The sequence below is a fragment of the Neofelis nebulosa genome, chromosome 3, assembly GCF_028018385.1.
Source record: "Neofelis nebulosa isolate mNeoNeb1 chromosome 3, mNeoNeb1.pri, whole genome shotgun sequence".
Classification (NCBI taxonomy): domain Eukaryota; kingdom Metazoa; phylum Chordata; class Mammalia; order Carnivora; family Felidae; genus Neofelis; species Neofelis nebulosa.
The window spans coordinates 27,856,489-27,881,222 of NC_080784.1; the positions used below are offsets into that span (position 1 = coordinate 27,856,489).

A 24,734-nucleotide genomic window follows, 5' to 3' on the forward strand; every position below is an offset into this window, starting at 1 on the left:
TTTTTCAGATGACCAACCACATAATGTTATGAAATCATGTACTGTCAATATCTTGGTAACAAAAAGGCAAAATCATCTTAGTATTATTTTGTAAATAGTTTTGACTTCTCAGACCCCCAGAAAGTGTCTCAGGGACTGCCAGGGGTACCGAGCACACTTTGAAAGCTGCTGAGTTTATGTAAGTGGTTCTCAATTTTGTCAGCATTCTTTTGAGAGTCTGATGAAAGGTATGGACATTCTCCCCAGAACGATATACTTAAAACCAAATTTTACATGTAATTTTCAGAGGATTACAAACATCTCGAAGCACTAGAACTATGGTTCTGAAACTCTGCATCAGAATCGGCTGAAGGGCTTATTATAACAGGTTGCTAGACCACACTCCCTAAATTTCTCATCGAGTTGCTCTGGAGTAGAGTCTGAGAATTTGCATTTTTAACAAGTCTCAGGTAATACTGATGTTGATGTTCACTTTGTAAGTAGTGATTCTTAACCCTGAACCAAATAGGTCAAATCACAGGAGTAGGGGCAAGCCTTTTTTTTTTTTTTTTTTTTTTTTTTAAATAATCTCCTCTAGCGATTCTCACATGCAGACAGGGTTGAGAGTCACTGCTTGAGGATACATGTAACACAGATTAAGACTCAAGTCTAGTGAGATTAAGAACATCTAATGTTCCTTTAACTTTTTATGTTTTAGGAAGTATTTTGATAATTGTGACTCACTGACTACTTACAAGCCTATAAGGTAGTTATTATCTGGGGAAAACTTGGCTTGGGATTCAAGAAATTGCAATTTCATTGTTGTTCTGGGTTTTGAGTCTATGAAATGAACTAAAAGGGTAATTGCTGGAAGTTTTTTTTTTTTTTTTTAAGGTTAATTTTAGAGAGAGAAGTCAGCAAGCACGAGGGGGGGGGGGCGGAGCAGAGACAGAGGGAGACAGAGGATCTGAAGCTGGCTTTGTGCTGATAGCAGTGAGCCCGATGTGGAGCTCAAACCCACAACTAAGAGGGTTATGACCTGAGCCAAAGTCAGACACTTAACCTAACTAAGCCACCTAACTACCCCTGCTGAAAGTTTTTAAGACAGTGCTATGCATATATTCCTAGAGAGTTTTTGTATGTGAATCTCTGTTTTACTAAATTAGCTTTACTAAAAGGTTGTACTAATTTATATTCCTACCACACCCTTGGCAAAAAAAACCATGTTAAGCTCCTGTCTTGTGTCATCTGAGTTACTCACTACCCCTACACCACCCATAGATTAGTTTTGTATGTTTTTGAACTTGATATAAATTATATTGTATAGTAGATACTATATTGTGTGCAGTTCCTCTATTTTGCACAATTGTGGTTTGTTCATTTTCATTGTTATACAGAATTCCATGGTGTGAATATACTATGACTTATCTGTTCTACTGGTGGTGAACATTTGGGGAGTTTCCATATGTTATTGTGAATAGTGCTCCTATGAGCATTTTTGTACCTGTCTCCAAATGTCATCATTTAAAACATATTTCTTATTGATTTTAAAAAAGCAGAATTCATGTTTTGATATACATTTCTTTGATTATATCTGGAGTAATTGCTTTTACTTTTAAAAATAATTGAGATTTACTTTTTAGTGAATTATCTTTTTCCCTTATGTTCTTTTTCTTTTACCTTTTGGTGTTTTTCTTATCATTGCACATATTTTCCTGGTTTGCGCTTTTTTTTAATGTTTATTTTTGAGAAAGAGAGAGAGAGAGAGAGCTGGGGAGGGGCAGAGGGAGAGTGGGGGAGAAGGATCTGAAGCAGGCTCGGCGCTGACAGCTGGGATCCCAGTGCGAGGTTCGAACTCACCAGAGGTTCGAACTCACCAACCGAGAAATCGTGACCTGAGCCTAGACCAAGAGTCGGATGCTTAACTGACTGAGCCACCCAGGTGCCCCACCTGGTTTGCTTTTTAATTTTATCCATAAACTTTCCAAACCTGTTGCCTTTAAAATTTTTCTTTTTTTTTTTTTTAAAATTTTTTTTTCAACGTTTTTTATTTATTTTTGGGACAGAGAGAGACATAGCATGAACGGGGGAGGGGCAGAGAGAGAGGGAGACACAGAATCGGAAACAGGCTCCAGGCTCTGAGCCATCAGCCCAGAGCCTGACGCGGGGCTCGAACTCACGGACCGCGAGATCGTGACCTGGCTGAAGTCGGACGCTTAACCGACTGCGCCACCCAGGCGCCCCTAAAATTTTTCTTTTTGTTTTCTTCTATTTTTAAAAATTATTTCCATTCTGAAATCATGTAAATGTCCACCTAAATTTTTTATGGTTTCATTTTCTCATTTTGCACCTTAATCTGTTTGAATTTATTTTGCTGTATACTGGGAAGTAAGGCTTTAAAACGTGTTTGTTTGTTTTTTATCCAAAGTAGGTAGCCAGTTTCCTTGAACCACTTATTGTATAGTAAGTACAAACCATTAAAATAAAAAGATGAAGTCTACTTATTATTATAGCTGAAAGCAAAAGTTTTGTAGGGCACGTTTTACTTCTTTTTCCTTTGACTTCTAGTTAACCAAGTGATTAATTCATTGTACTATATTTGATCTTTCCTGCTCAATAAGTTCTATATTGAAATAAATTGGAAGTAGACTGAAAACTGTCAGTGGAATTTTAAGTCTTTAGTCTTCTGTTTCCTAAGATTGACGTATATTATAGATGTTTACATTTTGTACTTTTCTTTGTAGATTTCCTATGTTTGCATTGCAGAAATTTTGAATTATGCCATTTTGGTGGGGTACAGTCATAGTCTTCCCACTGACTTAACACAATTTAATTTAAAGGATTTTTAGTTCTGATGTATTACTGGTTTCGAAGGACGATCCTGCTTCTCCATGATTTTTGTGGTAGAAGGTTAGTTCATTCTACGTTGTTTCCTATTTCAGCATCTTTAGTACAGTATCTCTGAACCATTCTGAACTTCTTTTTGGTACTAGAATGTATAAAGCATTTCTCACCTCTTCACCTTTGGATATACTATACCTTGTCTTCCTTAGAACATTTATTCCTATCCTTTTGTCTGGTTAACTGCTTATTCTTTACATCTTAGCTCAAAATACCACTTTATAAATAGGGAAGGTTTCCTTCCCCAGCTTGGTTAAGTTAGCACAGCTGTGTACTCTTTGTAACCCACACATTGCAGTTATTTGCTAGAATGTTTATTGTTTAGTCTTCCTGGAGACAGCAATAAACTTTTTTTTTTTTAATTTTTTTTTAACGTTTATTTATTTATTTATTTATTTAAATTTTTTTATTTTTGGGACAGAGAGAGGCAGAGCATGAACGGGAGAGGGGCAGAGAGAGAGGGAGACACAGAATCGGAAACAGGCTCCAGGCTCCGAGCCATCAGCCCAGAGCCCGACGCGGGGCTCGAACTCACGGACCGCGAGATCGTGACCTGGCTGAAGTCGGACGCTTAACCGACTGCGCCACCCAGGCGCCCCAACGTTTATTTATTTTTGAGACAGAGAGAGACAGAGCATGAACAGGGGAGGGGCAGAGAGAGAGGGAGACACAGAATCTGAAACAGGCTCCAGGCTCTGAGCTGAGACAGCAATAAACTTTTACTGAGATAATTCATGATGTACAGATACACACACCCACACGCACACACAAACTATTAAATCAATTTTTCATCATGCTGAGGTATTCTGATGAGAGTACTTGAACTGGGATATTTTTGTGTTCAGTTTTGAGATTTTACACATATGAGAATAACTTCGTTCTTTCATGTAAATAAAAAGTTAGCTAGATAGGAAATTAAGCATCAAAATACTGAAACTGAGAAGGTTGACTTTATTTTATTTTTTTATGTTTTATTTTATATTTGTGAGAGAGAGAGACAGAGTGTGAACAGGGGTGGGGCAGAGAGAAGGAGACAGAATCTGAAGCAGGCACCAGGCTCTGAGCTGTCAGCACAGAGCCTGATGCAGGGCTTGAACCCATGAGCAGTGAAATCATGACCTGAGCTGAAGTTGGATGCTTAATGGACTGAGCCACCTAGGTGCCCTAACAAGGTTGACTTTAGTCTGAAGTAAAATGATTTCTGTTTTTGTAGATCATCTGTGTTTTCTTTCTGAAGGATTTAGAAATTTCATAGCCTTTAGTATTGGCAGATTACATATAACACGTCTGTCCATTGTGTTTGGCGCTACGTGAACTCTTATTAATCTGAAACTTTACATTTTTCTTTAATTATGAGAAGTGTTATCATTACTTCTACATAGGTATATTTCTTCTCTTCCCATCCTCTACCTCTCCTTTCCTCTCCTTCTGTTTATCCTTATCAGATACTTTTTGCGATAGGCCTTCAACCTGATTCTCTCGGGAATTTATTCTTTGTTTTCATTACTATTCAATCAATTCATTATATTTTTTTATTTCTCCACTTAGATTTTTCATGTCAGTATTTCCAGTTGGCTTTGGTCGGTACATTTTTGTTCTCATGTTGTGCTTTCAATATTCTCCCATTTTTTTTCTCCTGAAGCACTTAATTTGCCACTTTTAAATGCCTTTTTTTTTTATCCGTTGATTTCACTTTCGTTTTGTTCTTCTTTCATGGTACTTGCACTCCTCAAACATGCTATTATTTTCTGCTGTGAGTTTATATTCCCTTGAAACTAACAGTTCTTTGGGCCAATATTGCATTATTATGGGAGAATGGGTTTGATGGGGGTCAGGTTTAGGGGTGGTGAAAGCCTGTGTTCTTGGTTTTGGTCCTCTAGGTGGTCTGAGGTAAATAGGGACATGCCTCAGGGTAGACAGGCTCTGGATGGTAACCTCCCACCAGCTCTGTCCAGATTGCTCAGAATTTCTCTGACCCTCCTCTTTTCAAAGTGCTGTCACCTTCATTGTAATTGCCTAACTGGGAGTCCACCGGTACGTTGCTTTCCACCCTGACCAAGTTCTAATATTTTACCTTGATGTTACCCTTCTTCTTTTGGCTAGAACTGGGATGGAAACACTGCTTTCATATTCTAGAGTAGCATAGGGAACAATGTGACAGTGTTGAGGAGTGATAGGACACAATCGGGACACCTTCTTCTGGCCTCGCCTCTGTCCAGGATACCTGATCTATCTCTTTAAGCTGATGTTTCTTCTCACAATGGTACTCAAACATTTCTTCTTTCTTCCTCAAGGGATGATTTCGTACACTGTTTCTGTTGTTGTTTTAAGCTGGTATCTGGGATTGATCTCTTACCCTTCTGCTTCTGGTGCTTTCTCAGTTGGGTTTGGGGAAGGTGCACATTCTTGACTATACTTGCTAATTAATTAAATACTATTTTATCCAAGCATAAATGTTTTTCTAAATCAGGTTCTAAAAAAATGGAAAAATTGGTGAGAGTCTGCCTTTGACAAATGAAAAACATGCAACTTCATTGACATTTTGTAGTTTGTTTTTAAATTGTTATTTTAGAACCAACAGGGAATATACGTGCTCCCTATTGCTTAACGGTGACTTTCGACCTAATGAAGTGTAAAATAACTCTTTATTTAAAGGCTAATATAGTTAGAATTGAAATAAGAATAGGAAGCAATAATAACTTTGAATATTAAATAGAAAATTTATGTTTCTTTGTCGTAGAATATTTATTATACAGTAAGCAGGAATCTGTTACTGGATATCTGGTTCTGTGTATATTAGATTGCATGAATTTAGCCTAGTATATAGAAAATTCTTGACATTTAAAAAATGTTTTTAATGTTTATTTTTGAGGGGGGGGGGAGAGAATGAGTGGGGGAAGGGCAGAGAGAGAGAGGGAGACAGAGAATCTGAAGCAGGCTCCAGGCTCTGAGTTGTCAGCACAGAGCCCAATGTGGGGCTCGAACTCACAAAACCTCAAGATCATGACCTGAGCTGAAGTTGGATGCTTAACCGACTGAGCCACCCAGGCGACCAGAAAACCCTTGACATTTTTAAAAGAATATGTTGCAAGACTTTCCCCATTCCCCAGGTTAGAGAATACCATTGTAGCATGTTATTTCCTTCAAAAAATGTAGTAAAATTGGAAACTTAAAAAACTTTAGAAGGTAGGCCTGTAGAAGAAAGTGAGTAAAATTAGAAAATCATGTAGAGATGCTCTGCTAGGCACCCCCTGAAATTTTGAGGCTGCCTCTTGCACATCAGCTAAGATATAGGTACGGTTCAGATTCAGTGAAATTATAAATTACTGTGTTTATTACGGACTTTTCGAGGTGGTCACAGATATTTGGAGCTATCAGTGTTAAATAGGTGAATAAGTCTGTTGACCAGGAAAGAAAAGTTACTTAAAAACCTTGTATCTATTGCATAAATATATCATAGGTAAATTTGTTTCATTGAAAGTAATTTTATTGTCATTGGTGAGAGTTTTTGTTTTGCTTTTTATTTGTATGGGAGTGGATTGATAATGCTTAAGAAAGTAAGTACATTCTTCTACTCTTTTAGATTCTGGTTTTTTCTAATGTTTTTAGAGAGAATAGGGAACAGTTCACATCTGCCATCAAGCACCTTATCTTTTCCAGCTTAGCTTTTGTGATTTCTTTGTATCAGGAAAGACAGTAATATATGTGAGAGTTCATGAGTATTTCCTAGATAATCTCAAACGTATTTTACTCTTTGAATATCTTCTGAGTGTAATTAGGTCTTTCTACCCTTAAGGAAAAAATTTTTAAATAAATAAATACAGGAGATGTAATATACATTTTCTCATCGAGTATATAAGTATATAGGTCAATGGATTTTGCAGTTCAAATGATATACAGTAGTTGTTGCTTTGCTGACAGTCCGATTAGTGTGAAAAATATCTTTAAGCTATGACTTTCCTACCATAAATAAAAACATCACTTAAAAATACTCCAGACACCTTAGGTTTCTCTCCTTTTATTACATTTTAGAAGTCATAATTGTTTGTTACAAGATTTAATATCTGCTAAGGTTGTTCCTTTGAAGCTTTACTTTCAGGCAGGCTTAAAATGTTGAACATAAGTGAAACGGTTTTCTCTCCCTAAACTTGGACCTGGTGAATATATGCCAAATGACCTCACGTTTGATACTGAAACATTTTTGAGTGGCCTTAATTTAGACTCTACCATTAGGATAAGGAAAATAGTTAAGTGTATTTGTAAAAGAACCAACGTGAGTTTACTCCTTGGCGAGTCACAGAAACCACAACAGGTGAGTTGCTGCAGACACTTTCAGTTATTTGCTCAAAGTTTATTTTCTCCTTAATCTTCACAAACAGATCTGAGATTTTGGTCAAGGCAGCACTGTGCCCAGTCATAAAAGAACCGATTTTCTAGGCTTTTGGGGGGAGCTGGTCAGATGACTCATTTTTGGCTAATAAGATAGAAGTGAAAGTATCTTAGAGGGGCTTCCTTAATAATAAAGACTAAGAGAAAACCTTTTTCTCCCTTGCCCTCTTCTTTCTTGTGTGGGTGGGACCCTGAATACCGGGCTTTGAGGTGTAGCACTCTTTTCGTGACCATGAGGTGACAAGTAGAAGACAGTTTACCCATGCTAACTAAGCATGCCAGGGTGGAAAAATCTTTAAAGAGCTTTTGTTAAACTGCTATGTGAGCCTGAATTGCCTCTGACTGGACAAGTTAAGTAAGACCTGTGAATCTCTACTTTTTTTTTTTTGAGCCTTCATTTGTTGAGTATTCTGTTATTTGTAGCTGGATGTGCTGCTCCTCACTGATAAAGGCCCTACGTGATCTAGATCTTGCCTATCTTCTGACCTCATTTTGTCATTACTGCCTCTAGTCACATTAGCTAGTGGACAAATCTTGGCTGACAAACTCCTGCTCAGATCCAAACTCCTTATGACTCAAAGGCTCTGTGTGATCTGGTTTTACTGATCGCCCCTGGTGTACCACTGCTCTCTCCATCCCAATACCAACAAAACCTTTACCATACCCCAAAATTCTTGACAAATATTTGCAGGAAATTAATGGAGGAAAAAAACCCACAAAATGAAAGGACTTAGGAGATGTGAATTTGAGGAGGGATATATCATTTACCTGGATTAAAAGACTCAGTATTGTAAATTTGTCAACATTATAGAATTAATTCTAATCAATGAACTTAAAACCTTTTTTTTTTCTAACACATTTCTTCGTGGAACTTAAAGATACTCATATTGAACATCAAAAAGCAGTAATAGCCAAGATAATGTTTAAGACGAACAAGGTGAATTGATTAGTACTTAGAGATTTTTTTGAAGTTAAACTATTAAACAGACAAACTGATCAACCAAAGAGAAAAGATACAGAAAAAAATAAAATTAGATTTCTGACTCACACCATACAGACAGGTAGATTAAAGATCTAAATATGGAAAGCAGAATTATAAAAGTAATCTGGAAGAAAATGTATAAACAGTGTAGGAATGGGAAGGATGTATTACAGACTATGTAGAAAGCACAAACAGTGTAGAGAAAGATTGATATATTTTATTATGTTAAAGTTTAAAACTTGTCTGAAATCAAACTCTGGGTAAGTAGAGTGTAAGGACAAGCCATAAACAAAAGTATATATTTTTAATGCATGTAACCAATACAAGTGTTTAGAATATATAAAGATCTCCTACAAAATAATAAGAAAAAGACAACAAATTTGAGCTAGACAATGAACTGAAAGCTGACAAATGAAACTTGAATGGTTAGTAAATATACAAACAGATGTTTGTATCAATTTGCATGGGTTCAGCTCCAAATATTCCACAATTCAACTAACAGAAATTTAAAGCCTAAGGATGTTTATTTCCTGCTTGGCAAGTCCAGAGGTAGGAAGTTCAAGAATTAGTTGAGTACTCTGTGAGCACAGTGGGGTATGCTAGGATTTTCATAATTCTCTTGACCTTCCAATCATAGGATCAGCAGCTCCGAATGTCACAACCTTAATGTGAAAATTTTCTAGAAATAGAGAGGAAGAGAGAGAGGAGAAAGTGGCCTTTTTCCTCTACACACATTCTATTGGCAGGAAGAAAAGTCTTTCCAGAAGCTTCCAGATTTTCCATTCTGTCTTATTCCAGTCACTGCCAGAGACGAATGAATTCACCTTTCTGGCCTAGAGTAATGAGGATTACTCCTTATACCGGGGAAAGGTTTACCTTCTGTTAGCATATGCCTCCTGACCAATTCCTGAGCAGTAACTTCGTTTCTCTGGGCCAACAAGAAGAGGGGGTAATCGCCACAATTATCAACCTCCCTAACAGAGATTAAAGACTGTGTGATAGTGATAATATAATAGGTATATAATCTAAGAGCATGGAATGTGAAACATAACATAAATGTATTAATATGAATTATATATAACGTATATAAACTCATGTGCTTAAAAACACATGTATATGAAAAATATAAAAATATGCACAAGTATAACATTGAGTTTGTGTAATGGTATCTTTGGAGAGGAAAGAAGACTAGGGTTAAGAGATTTCAACTGTATTCATATATTTAATTTTCTAAAAAAGAGCAAGTATATGAACCCCCAAAATGTAAATTAAACAATGCATTTTTTATTTTTGCCTCTTTGCTTATAAAGCTTATGTATTTATGTTCATGTACATAAGATGGGAGAAATGGGTGTATTTTGGTTAAAAATGAAAATTGATAGACAATTAGAGGACAGTTTGGCAACATACAAAATTTTGAATGTGTATCCTTTGACCTCGTCCTTCTACTTTGAGAAATTTATCTTATAGAACTGGACAGATGTATGAAGATATGTATACAATGTTATTAATTTTTAACTTTTTTTTTATAATGTCGAAATCTCCTTTTTATAGTGGTGAAACCACCCAACTAAATACATTATGACACATCCATGTAATAGAATGCTAAGTAAAATGGTGTATACATTTAAATTTTTTACCTGAAAAATTTGAAAAGTGAAAAGGCAGAGCAAAGACATTTAAATACACACACACACATGCAAAGAATGAAATCTAGAAGCTTAATCATCAAAATGTTCCTGGTGATCTCTAGATGATGATGGCATTACAGATGATTTTCCTTTCTGCGAACTTGGTGTTTTTAAAAAAATATTTAAAAATATTTGACATTTTTGTAGCTGGAAAAGCCTGTAAGAATTTTCATTTTGTAAATTAAAAATATAAAATTAAAAGCTACTCACTTTTTGATTTAATTATGATGAAGTAAGTAAACGTGTATATTCATGTAGTCAACCGATATTTTATTGAAGCTATTTAGGCACTATTTTGGATGCTGGAGATACACACAGCTCATAAGGTAGTTCATAACTCAAGAATACCTCATTTTATGGACCATCTTGGGTGGGGACATACGTAAAAGGCAAATAGATAAATGAATAAGGTACTTTCAGGTAGTGATTAAATGCAGAAAGAAAGTAAAAGTGAGTGATATTGGAATCACTGGTGGAAAAGTGTGTGTGCATGCATGGATGACTTTAAATTGGGTGGTTGACAGAGTCCTCTGAGTTGCTTATTAACTTTAGGCCAATAATTGGATGGCATAAAGAGCTAGCCATGCGGAGATCCGGGTCCAAGTTCTCAGGCGGAGCACAGTGCAAAGTCGCCTAGGCTGAAAGGAGTTTGTCATATTCAGGCAGGAGAGAGTGAAAGACAGAGTGAGGAAACTCAGACACATGGGAAAGCTCACAGGGGGGCCAGCTCACAGAAAGCCTTGGAGATCCTAAGAAGTTTGTAGTAATACTTTATGATATGTGCTGTGGGAACCCATTGCAGGATTTTAAGCAGGGAAGTGACCTGATCTGATATATGCCTTGAAAAGATCACTATGCCTACTGTGTTAAGGATGAATTGTAGGGCAACAGATGTGACAGCAAAGTCCAGTTAGAAGGTTATATGCTGTTAGAAGGCTGTATGCTGAAGTCTAGGCAAGAGATTATAGAACTAGAAACTGAGATGGTGGCACTGGGGAGTAGATAGAATTGAGACGTGTATTTAGAAGCACAGTTGTTGTTGTTCTTCTTTCTCCTTCTTTCTTCTTTCTTCTTAATATCAGCACTGGGGGAAACAATCAGTTAACAAAATGAGGATAATGGTATCTCCCACGGAGTGTTATCACAAGGGGCTAATGCATGTCAAGTATTGGGCATACTTTTTGACGCATATAAGAACTTACAAAATGTTAGTTACTTACCATTATTGTTATTTTTATTATTGTCAAGAATAGGGCATGGTCTTTGAGCAAAAAGAGTTTTTCTGTAAAAGTTAAATTATACCTTGAGTACAACTCAGATTGGATGTCTGTTACAGCACGTACTTGGTAAAGATCAGAGAATTAGTCTTAATTTTTAGTGACCTTTGCTGGATCAGAGAGAGAAAGTTTATTGATTTCCTCCTGTACTTCATAACACTGAGCCATAATATATGTATAAGTAGCAACTGTGTATAAATGGCAACATTATATCTTTAAAAAGTTGTGATTTAGCTATTTTTTAAACATGTGCTAGTTCGATGAAATGAGTCCCTCAAAATCTTGTCTGCAAGTGTGTGTCTGTAATGTTTTTGCTTAGGGACTATTTTCCTGCAAGTTAATTAGTGATAAGTTACTTCAGATTCTATGTACTTCTTTGACTGTGATCCTAATTACTACTTTTATTTTGGTTCTTTAGACCCAAATAAGCAATTCAATTATAGGGATAATTATGACTACAAACCTTGTTTGTGAAAGAAAGGCCTTGCATAACCATCAGAGATAATGAATTCTGTTTATTGGTAAAAATAATGTATTTAACATTGTAGAATGATGAATAAGCAATTATGATTTGTACTCAATAGAACAGGTAGAATATATGTTTTAAGTAAACTTTAGGTTTTAAGTAAATGTTTCTGAATTACTAAGTACTAAATTTCTGAGTAGTTTAAATAGGGGACTGTTTTGTGTTGTGGGTAACAAAACCTCTGATTTAATAATATATTTCATAAATTCAAACCCAAATTAAAAGAGCTAACTTCTGGGGTGCCTGGGTGACTCAGTCAGTTGAGTGGCCAACTCTTGATTTCAGCTTTTGTCGTGATCCCAGGGTTGTGGGATAGAGCCCCAATTTGGGCTCTGGCTGAGTGTGGAGCCTGCTTAAGTTTCTCTCTCTGTCCCTCTGCCCCCTCCCTTGCTTGTGCGCACGCTCTCTCAAATAAAAAAAAAAAAAAAAAAAAAAAAAAAGATCTTCTTTGTCTTCACTGATTTTGACTGTTCACCTCAACCTTCTTTTATGAATGTATGTGTGTTACACAGTTACATATATTTTATACAAAATTGTGTTTTTATGTGATAATTAAGAAAACAGATAAAAGGAAACTGTAATCCCACTACTTAGTGATTTAGTCCTTTTTTCTATCTGTATTTCAAATATATATGTATATATATTTTTTCTCCTGGATTTTGTTTTATATATTTTTAATCTAAAAGACTAATCTGAAAACACTTTCCCATGTTGTTGAATTTTCTATAATATCCTGTTTTTTTTCTTGCATGTACGGTTTATACTTTTTTGATGATCTTAACTGCAGTAAAATACACAAATTTGAAATTTATTAAATTTTATTTTTAAACAAAATTTACAATTTTAGCCATTTTTTAGTGTATAATTCAGTGTCATTAAGTATAGCCACAGTGTTCTGTAGCATCCTTTTAGTACAGGATGATGTTATATGAAAAACCATCATTTATTTAATAGGGAGTTTATTGTTGGACAAGTGAACTGTTTCCATGATTGTCCATAAATAATGCTTTGATAAACATCTTGATGCAGAATCTTTGTTCAGATAATGCTATATTTTTTTCTAACATGTGGTACCAGGCAGCTCTTTCTGCCTATGAGTCCTGTCCCTGTGCTTTAATAAAACCACCTTTTTTGCACCAACCCCCCCCCCCCAAAATAAATAAATGAAATATGGTACCAGTTTGCACTCACGTTATCAATGTGTGAGCACAATTCCATTTCCGCACCCTCTTTCTGATACCAAGCATTTTTTTGTTTTTGTTTTTTATATTTTACATATAAAAGTGTTAGTAAAAAGTAAACACACACTTTGCTATTTTGCTTCAAAGTTATAATGGATACTTTTTAAAATGCCAGTTGATAAGTTTAAAAATATCTATTTTAACCCATTTGTTAGTGAAGAAAGGAAATTCAGTCTCAGGTATTATTAATGCATTGATTAGGGAAATGTGAGTTTGCCATGGAGGCTTTATTCAAATCCACAGAGGGAAAATGACAAAATCTTCACGAGTAAGGAATGCGTGTAGCCCGGTGGCAGAGTAAGGTTGTGCTAGTAGGGTGAGAAGCACGCTGCAGTTAGAGAAATAAACAGAACCTAGCACCTGTAAAGTCGTGCAGATATTAAAAAGCAAACAGCAAGATGGTGATAGTTACATTAGCATGTAGCCTATACTTGGGTATTCCCAGTTAGTAGTACAAAATCGACCTCTTTTCACTCAAAATTTTCAGCTTAATTTGAAGGATATTTTCGACAGAAACCCAATTCTGACCTTGTTAATACGTATCTGTGGAAACATAATCTTTTACTTTGAAGACTTTTTCTTGGATCCTGCTCTCCTGAATTAAATGAATTTCTATAGATAGTGTGGAGAACATATCTTGAAATAAATCTTTTTTTTCCAACTTTTCTCATAGTTTTCATTTAGTTTATATATGCATAAAATGGGGAAAGATAGGACTGTTTTAGTCTTAGTTTTACTTATGATGCCATTTTCTAACTACATTACACGGTAAGTAACAGCATGGGAGTAGTGATACTTAGACAGTAAAACCAAATAAAATTTAAAGTAGAGAAAGAATCATTAATGAAGTATATTAACTTATAAAGATAAAAATACTAATGCTTATGGTTTTCTTTCTTTTTAATCCATTGTAATGTAGCTTACAATTTCATCATTGTACTAAAATTTAAAATTGTCGGTGTTTTTTTTTTTTTCCCTTCTAAATCCTCATGCTGGACTTGCATAATGTTTTTTGCATTTTTATAATGCAAAAATTCTGATTTTTATAATGGTGTACTTCCTTTCATAATCTTTACCTTTCTGAGTGTATGCCTAGTCCCTGCACTGCTTCAGATCCGCTCTGGCTCTCCCCCAACTTTTTCTGTCTGAAAATTATGATACTTCCTACCAGTTTTCTGGTTCTGCATTTCCAAATGCCCGTGTTCTGGCTTCTTTGTCATATTGTTTCCTTAGGGTCGCTAAATTCAAGCTTGCAATGTTTTAGTTTGGCCATAAGTCCCAAGAGTAGAATATTTTGGCATTGTCTTTAATTCTTCCTTTTCTAACTTCTTGTCACCAAACCATTACCACGTATTTCTGGTATCCATATGTTCTCTATAATGTTGAGTGTTGTACTTTGTCTTAGATTTGGTTGTTGGTGGTATTTAAATAACCTTTATTTCTTAAAATATAGAGGTGGAGTTTATAGATACAATTTTTCTTGTGAAGCATGAGAGGAAAGTGGATGCCTTGGACAGGAGTCTTGTTCATTTTGTATTTCTAGAACAGTGCCCAACACATAAAAGATGTTGAAGAAATGTCTTTTGAATGAACTGCCCAAAGACTTAAGGATCAACTTTCTTAGTTTCGAGTTCTGTAAGAGGAGAGAACTATTTGAATGGTAGCCATTTTTTTTTTTTTACCCTTTTTTGCTACAGTATTTTAGGTGTTCATATTTGTTAATGTTATTAAAGAAATTCTAGTGTTTTGTTTTGTTTTGTTTTTTTGTTTTTACACAAAATTGCTTCAATATATATTTTCCTTTTTAGGTTTTGGAAGGAAGGATGTCGTAGAACACTTACTACAGATGGGTGCTAATGTCCATGCTCGTGATGATGGAGGTCTCATCCCACTTCATAATGCCTGTTCTTTTGGCCATGCTGAGGTTGTGAGTCTGTTACTATGTCAAGGAGCCGATCCGAATGCCAGGGATAATTGGAACTACACCCCTCTGCATGAAGCTGCTATTAAAGGGAAAATCGACGTATGTATCGGTAAGTATTATTTGATGGTATCTAAGCTGTAAGATCAATCTGACAGGTATAAAGTTTGAAATGAAGATTTAACATTTTTTCTCTTGTTTTTTTATTGTGGTGCAAATAGTGTTCTCACAGAATAAATAAAGAGGGCTTTATTACTTTTCATTCTTAGAAGCAATTTTTTTTTTCCATCAAAAGGGAAGTAGAGAGATAGCAATGTAAAGTTGGTTAAGAACAGGATTCACAACATTAACTTTCCAAATGCAAGTCAGATGCCGACTGATGTGGAACTAAATTTTGATGGATTGCTATTATCAAATTTAGTTAATTTATGGTCTCTTTAAAAGACTGCAAATTTTCCATTCTAGAATCAAATACAAGCCTGTAAAATACAAGTTCTTACTGAATTGGATGACATATTGGGATGCTTTATGTTGATTCAAGGAAAGTCATCTAGCTCTAAGGCAAAATCTTTTTTCCTCATGTTGCTAAAATTGAACACCAGTTATTAGCACTGGAAAGCTTTGAGTGGTTCGAATACAGTAGTACAAAGCTTAATATTTTCAACATGTGCCATAGTCTAGAAAAAAAGCAATTTCAAGTAAAATTGAACTTTTCAACCATTTAAAATTTTGGGATTATATGAAATTATATTCAATCACACTTCTTTCTCTTTCATATTTACCTAAATGTATATATATTTTTTAGATAGCTTTCATTTTGAAATCTAAAACAAGCTTCTAGAAGTCATGCATAGTTTCTTTTGAGTGTATCTATTTCTTAACACTCGGGATGGTGGATGTTTGTTTAACCCATGGCAGATTGGTTTTCATAATTGTTGTCTTCTGGGATGGATAACAGCCATTTCAAGTTTAATCTTTCATGTTTATGATAAAACTCAAACATATATGTCAATTTTAAAGATATAGTGGTGGTGGTATTATTAAGAATTTTTCCCTCTTCATAGCCATCTAGTCCAGCCTCCAGTATATTTTTTATTTTTCCTCAAATTATTGCAATGCCTGACGTACAGCTTCTTTACGTCATTGTCTGTCATTATCTTTTCTCCCTTCTACATCTGTTGACATAAGCCTTTGGGTACCCTGGCCCTTTTTGATCTCTGAGATATTCCATTTAAAGTTGTTTCTCCCATTTCCTCCCAAGTCTTTCACTAAAGCAGCCACGTCCTGGACTAAGTTATTACATAAAACTACCCTGAAAATCTGGAACTTATAAAATATCCTCTCTGACCACAAAAACCTCTCTTATTTGTGGTAAGTTACCCATGTGATAATTATTGTTGAATTTGCTATGTATTCTTACCTAATGTAGACTTTGAACTTCCTACCTTCATCCCTTCTTGCTTTACCTTGTCATATCCATTGGATTCTTCTGTCATTAGTCACAGAATTTTGTATAGTTTTCACCTTCTTGAATTATTATCCTTTCTGGCCTTCAGTATTATGTTTTCTGTACCTGTACCCCTCTGAATAGCTTATCGCAATTAATATTCTTTCCTCCTCTTCCTAATCCCCCTCCCAAAAGTACATAATGAAATGCTCCTTTTATCTAGGTTCTGTTGGAATAAGAGACTAGATGTAGGACTTGAATGTTTACAGAATGGATTCCCACAGTCCCCCAAACCCCTTGGTCCTCTGTGTTTTGGCACATATTGCTTTCCTTCTGGTTAAGTGCTTGTGTCTTAGAAAAGTTGAGGGAAGGAGAAGGGCACCTTCAAAACTGGAATGAAGATATAATTGAGGATATAGCTGCTATTAAGATAGTTATGGGAAGTAAGATTGGTTGTAGATCCTTCTGTACATTTAATTAGCTTTCAGGAATCTATTAGGAAACCAAATATACCAAAATCTCTGATAGTTATGCTGTATATCATACTTTGTGAATTGAGAATAGTTAAGGAACTCTGAAATGTTTCTTCTAGGCAAATTTCCACTTTGGGACAACTGGATGAAAACTTGAGTCTGATGGTTTGGAGAGATTAGTGCACAAAATTAATTTTTGAAAGGCTTTTGCCTAGATGATGAAATGCTAGCCCGATTGTTTTCAGATTAATCATACTCCATATGTGAGGTATCATAGTGAATATTTTTGATATTTATAAAAGTAGAGCCAGGCCATGTTGTCGTCTGGCTTAAAGGAGGCAGCAGGATGGATTGCTTCAAAGCACGTGTTCTGGTCTTATATCCTGATGTGACCAGTGACCAGCTATCTATGAGACCAGGGGCCATTTAAGTGCCATGTTTATATGTGAAATGGGAATACTTGGGTTCTTGGGGGAATTAGCAGATAACACATTGAAAGTACTTAGAGTATCTGGTATAGTGAACATTAAATATTTATTGCTTTCCTTTTTTAAATTGAAATATAATTGATATAGTTTCAGGTGTACAACATAGTGATTAGACAAGTTTATCCTTTATGCTGTGCTCACTGCAAGTATAGCTGCTGTCACCTTACAATGCTATTACAATAACATTGACTATATTCCCTGTGTTGTACCTTTTTATCCCTATGACTTGGTCATTCCATAACCGGAAACCTGTATCTCCCCCTCCCCTTCACCCATTTTCCTCATCCTTCATCCTCCTCCCCTTCGGCAACCACCACTCTGTTTCTGCTTATTTGTTAGCTTTTTTTTTTTTTTTTTTTTAGATTGCACATATAAGTGAATTCATATGGTATTTTTCTTTCTCTGTTTGATTATTTCACTTAGCATAATACTCTTTGGATTAAAAAAAAAAATGCCCTCTAGGTCTGTCCATGTTGTAAATGACAAGATCTCATCTTTTTTTTTTTTTTTTTATGGCCGAGTGATAGTCCATTGTGTGTATATGTATACCACATCTTTATCCATTCATCTTTCAGTGGACACTTGGGTTGCTTTCATATCTTGGCTATTGTAAATAATTCCACAATAAACATAGGGGTGCGTGTATCTTTTGAAGTAGTGTTTTCATTTTCTTTGGGTAGATACCCAGTAGTAGAATTACAGGATCTATTTTTAATTTTTTGAGGGACCTCCATGCTCATTTCCACAGTGGCTGTACCAGTTTGTATTCCCACCAATTCCATGAAGGTTCCTTTTTCTCCACATCCTCACTAACACTTGATATTTCCTGTCCTTTTGAGTCTAGCCATTCTGACAGGTGTAATAGCTATTATTAATTGCTATTATTATTGCTAAGATCTCAACCTGAATTGTGACTACTATGTAACATAGACCTCCTGGTTTCTTTTGTTTGCCCTTTATTGACTTTTTTTTTTTTTTAAAGGCCAATTTAAAATCCATCCCAACAAACAGAAACAAACAGATGCAAATACAAGAGTAACTAGTGGTTGCCAGAAGGGAGGAGGTCAGTGGGGGTATGGGTGAAATAGGTGAAGGGGATTAAGAATACAAACTTCAAGTTTAAAAAAACAAAAAGTCTATCCCATGTGTTTCTCAGATGCTTTTTTAGCTACCATCAAAAAGAACAAAATACAGCCTGAGATTATTTTTAAAAAATCAACTTTAAATGCTTGTATAATTATACCAGCTACTTAAGACCGAGGTCATGGTTCATTATAGTAATTCAATGATACAATTTTTAGATTCTGTCTAACAAACCTAATTTACTTAAGAAATCAATACTTTTTCTACCTTTAGAACTTACTCATTTCTCTCTACATCTCTCTGCTCCCAGATATAAAGTGTCCAAATAATAAAAGACATCTTCTTTTCTGAATATATAGTATCTGATTTTTTTTTTTTAAGACTATCCAAGTGTTAGTGCTTTGAAATTCATTTTAAAAGCCAGTTGTAGACACATCTTTTGCAAAGTTAACTGATAATGGACAAAATAATGGACATTTGTTTTTTGTTTGTTTGATTAATTTTGGCTAACTAGTATCCAATTGCTTTTCTGATTTTGGAGATTTAAAACTATGAGTGATCATTTTGGAGAGGAATATACAGGGATGGACTTGTTTTGATCAATCGGACACACCCCCTCCCCTTCTATATTGTAGAATTTTGATTACCAAGACTTAGAGATATTTAACATTTTTTTAACATTTATTTTTGAGAGACAGAGAGAGACAGGGTGTGAGTGGGGGAGGGGCAGAAAGAGAGAGAGAGGGAGACAGAGAATCTGAAACTGGCTGCAGGCCGCAGGCTCCAGGCTATCTGCACAGAGCCCGACATGGGGCTCGAACTCACATACTGCGAGACAATGACCTGAGCTGACATCCGGTGCTCAACCAACTGAGCCCCCCGGGCACCCCAAAAGACTTAGAGATGTTAAGGAATTATTTATAGCAGCAGTTTTTTTTCCTGTGGTATCAGTAGTGGCTCTGCCTGTTTAAGGTAGACAGAATTGGATTTTGCCATTTCCGAGTGTATAGTGTTTACGACTGATACAGAGATCTGGCAAAGGTAGCTAAGTGGAAGTTCTAGTATGGGCCTTTAATAAAGAAATCTCTTGAATCTTTATATAATTCCAGTGCATCCGCATTTATACTACAGTCCCATCTCTGCTTATACTCTGTGATTCTCAAGGGAGAGGAGGAGAGAGCATGTTCCCTTTGGAGACTTCTTGGTTCCTCAGCAGGCGTGGGACAGCTTGCTGACTTCCACAGCAAACAGTTTCAATGAAAATAGAGGTGCATGGTTTTGTAACACCTGTGAGATTTGCACTGATTGGAATACCCAGCGTTGAGACCTGGAAACCCAGTAAACCAAATGAAAAATTCTCAGAGGGGAAGATTGAACAATCTGAATACATATCCCTGAATGAAAAAATAAAAATAAAAAGATTCCATCAGGGAAATTAAAGTGTAATATGGAAGAAACTTCCTGAGGCCAAAACAACCTAATTTTTTTCAAAGTGAAAAATTCAGTAGGTGAATTAAAGACCACATCAGTAGCGTAGAAGATCACATGTGAGAATTGTTCCCCACTACAGAACAAAATGTTAGCATAAGGAAGTCCTGAAGAAAAAGGTAAATAGACCTAGGAAACTAACATTATTTTAAAACCTTACATATGACAGGAGTTTCAGGAGGGAAAAAGAAAATAGACAAAAATTACTGATAGAAGAGGTCAGTAATAATTAAACAAATGATAAGCATAGAAAAACCCAAGTCTTGAGATTGAAAAGGCTCACAGAGCTCTATGCTGTTTTGATGTGAAAAGACACACTGAGGAAGATATATATCTATATACGGAACTTTTCCAGGCAGAAAGAATAAGTTGCCCACAAAGGGGGAAAAAATTAAGCAAAGGACTTTCCACTTACAACATTGAAAACATGAAGTCAGTGGAATACTTTCTAAAGACTACTGGAAGAAAAGAAACTGTAATTCGCTTGATAAAGAGGAGTTCATCAGCTTTTTGGGAGTATGAAAGGCTGAATAGAGCAAGTGACATTACTTTAGAGAAACAAAGCTCCTGTCACTTGCTTTCTTTCTTTCTGTACGTTGAAATAATTGACTTCATTTGTCTTACACGCAAAGGGTAAGAGGATCTTTCCTATATATATATCTTACTTGGAAACTTCAAATTCAAACTGCTACTTAAAATCTAACAATTAGCACTTTGAAAAAGTTTTCAGGCTCAGGGTGCCTGAGTGGCTCAGTTGGTTAAGCCTTGGACTTTGGCTCAGTTCGTGGGTTCGAGCGCTGCGTGAGGCTCTGTGCTGACAGCTCAGAGCCTGGAGCCTGTTTCAGATTCTGTGTCTCCCTGTCTCTCTGTCCCTCCACTGCTTGCTCTCTGTCTCTTTCTCTCTCAAAAATAAACATCAAAAAAAATTAAAAAATTTTCAGACTCAAAAAAAATTTTTTTCACACTCACTGGCATTATATTACACTGGTTAGAGTCCAAGAGATGTGGGTCTTTGAACAAGGTCCTTATTCTCTTTTAGTTATTAAAATGGTAGTAGTAACTGTACTTCATATAATTGGTAAGGGGATTAAGTGAGAGAATGCAAATAAAGCCTCTTCATGTAATATCTATATCTGGGTATATGCTCAACACTGTAGTGTATATGCTCAGTGATTGGTAACTGCTCTTATGTTAATATAAAAATAACATGATCAGAAATTACATTCCTATTGTATTACAGAATATTGATTCAGATACTTTTATATTTGTTGAAAAATGTAAGAGAAAACAGATGAGATGATATTTTTCGAAGAAGTCTTTAAGCAAATTGGTTTATTAGGAAAGATTAGGCCAACTTTAATAGTATCATTTAATACCATAATTAAAGCCAGCTATTGAAATGAATTAATAAAAATGTTTAGCTACATTCTCATTTTTTTCTTATCCCAATTTAGAACTTCAATTAATTATTTCATACGTGATAGGATTTCTGCCCTTTTCCCCCTATTATTTACCATTTGGGGAGTCTTACATAATTGTGTTTTGTCTGTTCTTTTTCTTTGCTGTAGAAAAGGCATGCCTTAGTTTGTGAGCATTCAACTGGATAAAACTTAAGTTTATTCAATCAAATGTAATATATTAACCTGGATAAGATCCTGGTTCAGAAAAAAGTTAAAGCAGAAATTATTACATTATACAGCTTATGTAATTTTTATGTAATTACACACATATGTACGTGTGTGTGTGTATATGAGAGAGAGAGAGAGAGAGAGAGAGAGATTGAGAGAGAGATTAGGTGATAAATAACCCAATTGATGACTTGTTTAAATTACGGGCTGATAAAAATGAACACAAAAGTTTTCAGCGATAGGGAGGATTTTGCTCTTAGCGTAACTGAAGGCGACTGTGGTCTGCTGCAAAGGAGCAACAAGACAGGAATCATGGGACCTCGTGACTACTCTTGGATCTCGTTAGCAAGCACTTTGACTTAGGACAGATTATGGGGCAGATTATTCCCTGTGCCTTAGTTACTTCGCTTATCAAGTAGAAATAATAGAACTGCTTTATTTATTTTTTACCTTGCTGTTATTTTATAGAGATAATATGAGATGGTAGAATCTCATATGAGTTACAATTGTACTTTTAAAATTTACAGCTATGAGAAGGGACCTGCTCTATGTAGTATGCGGCAAAATAATGGCCCCCAAATGTTCACATCTCAGTGTCTGGAACCTGGGAATATTTTATTTTACATGCAAACAGGAATTAAAGTTACAGATAGAATTGTGGTTGCCAGTCAGTTAACCTAAAAGATGGAGAGAGATCCTGAATTATCTTGGTGGGCCCCAAGTATCACAGTGTTCCTTAAAATTGGAAAAGGGTGATAGGAAGGAAGTCAGAATGATGCATTGTAAGAAGGATTCAACCAGCCATTACTTTCTTTGAAAATGGGGAAGGGGGCCATGAGCCAAGGAATGCAGGGACCTCTAGGAGATTGGAAAAGCAGGGAAATGGGCACGTCTAGTTTTCCCATTGGTTATACCTTATGCATTTATAGTACAAAACTAAGCATGGGAAACCAGTGTTGGTACATTGTATAGTTCTGTGCCATTTTATCACATTTGGAAATTCATGTCATTGCTACAATCAAAATATAGAACTATTATCACAAAGATCCCTCTCATTCTACTTATTTATGGTCTACTCCCCAACTTCCATCCTTAACCCCTAGGAACCACTAATCCATTTTCAGTCTTTATAATTTTGTCATTTTTGAGAATGCTAGAATCATAGGGCATGTGATTTTTTTTTGAAATTGGCTTTTTTCCCACATTGCACAATGCCTTTCAGTTTTGTTTGTGTGTTTAATTGCTGATTAGTATCTCATGGTGTTGCTGTACCATGATTTAGCCCTTCACCAATTGAGGGACGTTTTGGTGGTTCCCAGTTTCAGACTATTATAAATAAATCTTCTTTGAACACTTACGTACAAGTTTTTACATGGATATGAGTTTTCATTTTTCTGAGATAAAAGCTCTGGAGTGTGATTGCTGGATCTTATGTTAAGTGTATGTTTAGTTTTCTAAAGAAGCTGTCATACTGTTTTCCAGAGTGTTATATCATTTTCCATTCCTACTACAGTATATGAGAGATCTAATTTCTCTGCATCTTGCCAGCATTTGCTGTTGTCACTTTCCTTTATTTTAGCTGTTCTAATAGGTATGTAGGGATAGCTCAGGATGATTTCAATTTGTACTTCCCTAATGGCTAGGGATGTTGAATGTCTTTTCACAGGCTTATTTACTGTTTGTATATCCTTTCATGTAAAATATCTCTTCATGTCTTTTGCCCATTTTCTTTTTTTAACGTTTATTTATTTATTTTTGAGAGAGAGAGAGAGAGAGAGAGAGAGAGAGACAGAGTGCAAGTGGGAGAAGGGCAGAGAGAGAGGGAGACACAAAATCTGAAGCAGGCTCCAGGCTCTGAGCTGTCAGTACAGAGCCAGACATGGGACTCGAACCCACCAACCGTGAGATCATGACCTGAGCCAAAGTCGGACACTTAACCAACTGAGCCACCCAGGCACCCCTTGCTCATTTTCTTAAAATGGAGTAAGAGGCTGTGTTATCTGGGATACATTCACTTGCAAATAACAGAATACCTCACCATTGATCACTTAAACAACAAATACTTTATTGTTTTCAAACATTTGGCACTTACTAGGCATTTAGATTTGTACATTGGTGAGTAAAACAGGATTTAAAAATGTTTATAGCATCAAAATAGATGGTGATATACTTGGTCCAAAAAAACAATGATTTGAATATAAACTAAGAGTATTTTAAGTAACAAAATTGATGTGAATGCTCAAATACACTCCTCTTATCTCAGATGAGAAAATGTTCCATTTTACATTTTTGGCAATCAAACAGTTGAGTTTTCTATAATCTTTACAATTTATCTCAAATGATTTAATTTTATTATTTGACTATCATTAATCTGATATTAAATCTTATGGTTGAAACCTTCTGATTAAGTATAGTGATTGAACTCATGGAATTACCTCCTGCTCTTACCGAATTCTGTTCATGTGGTAAAAAATTCTGTAGGCCGTGATTTGGATGAAGTGAAGCCATCTAGCCTATATTAAAGGAAGAATAATCCACTTTGTGTTGAGTAGATTTGATTGGAGAAGTAGGAAACTGGAAGCAGGATAGGAATTCTGGATTGTGGTTGGTCATAGGATCAGCTAGACTAGAGGGGTCTGCTATCATTTACAGATTAGAGGGCCTTTGTAAAGGGTCAGGCAGATACATGAAGTTATGATAAATACTGCATGTAAAATTGTCAGACTGCATGTCAGATGGTTGAGTCAGAAACTCAACCATTCAGGAGAACCAAGAGTGGAGATGTGAAGAACCAAGCCAGCTCTGGGGACTTCCAGCAGCTCAGGTTTCTGGCCCTCCCCATTAGAATTCTCCAGTGATGTTAATGTGTCTTGGCTTCAGATCCACTCTGTGTTTCAAACCTGAGATAGAAGGAATCTGATGCCCAGTTGGAGTCAGATGTTGACTTTTAACCAGTCATCTTTATTATCAGAAGTTCTCGAGTACGGACGTGGCTCTTCCGGCCTCACTATAGCAGCAACTGGGCGCCATTCCCAGAGAGATACTGAGTGGTAAGGTGCAGAGGGTGGGGTGAGTCAGGGAGAGGAAGAAGTAAAGATGAGTTTGGTTTTGAACTTGGATTCCTTCAAATATTGAATAATAATTAACATTCTTTGAGCCATGTCATTATGCCTTAAAGGATACCTTAATACTGTTTCTGGGTGACAAAAAAAAAAGGTAT

The 24,734-nt window shown here is 35.8% G+C and overlaps 1 protein-coding gene across 2 annotated transcripts in view; it reads left to right on the plus strand.

Moving 5' to 3' along the window:
- The window catches only part of TNKS (tankyrase), a 215,731-nt gene that overhangs the window by 17,889 nt on the left and 173,108 nt on the right, over nucleotides 1–24,734 (plus strand). For both annotated transcript variants that reach the window (XM_058720163.1, XM_058720162.1), the window contains exon 2: nucleotides 14,795–15,019. In XM_058720163.1, coding sequence (XP_058576146.1) covers nucleotides 14,795–15,019 — 225 coding nt within the window. The remainder of the gene's footprint in view (nucleotides 1–14,794; nucleotides 15,020–24,734) is intronic.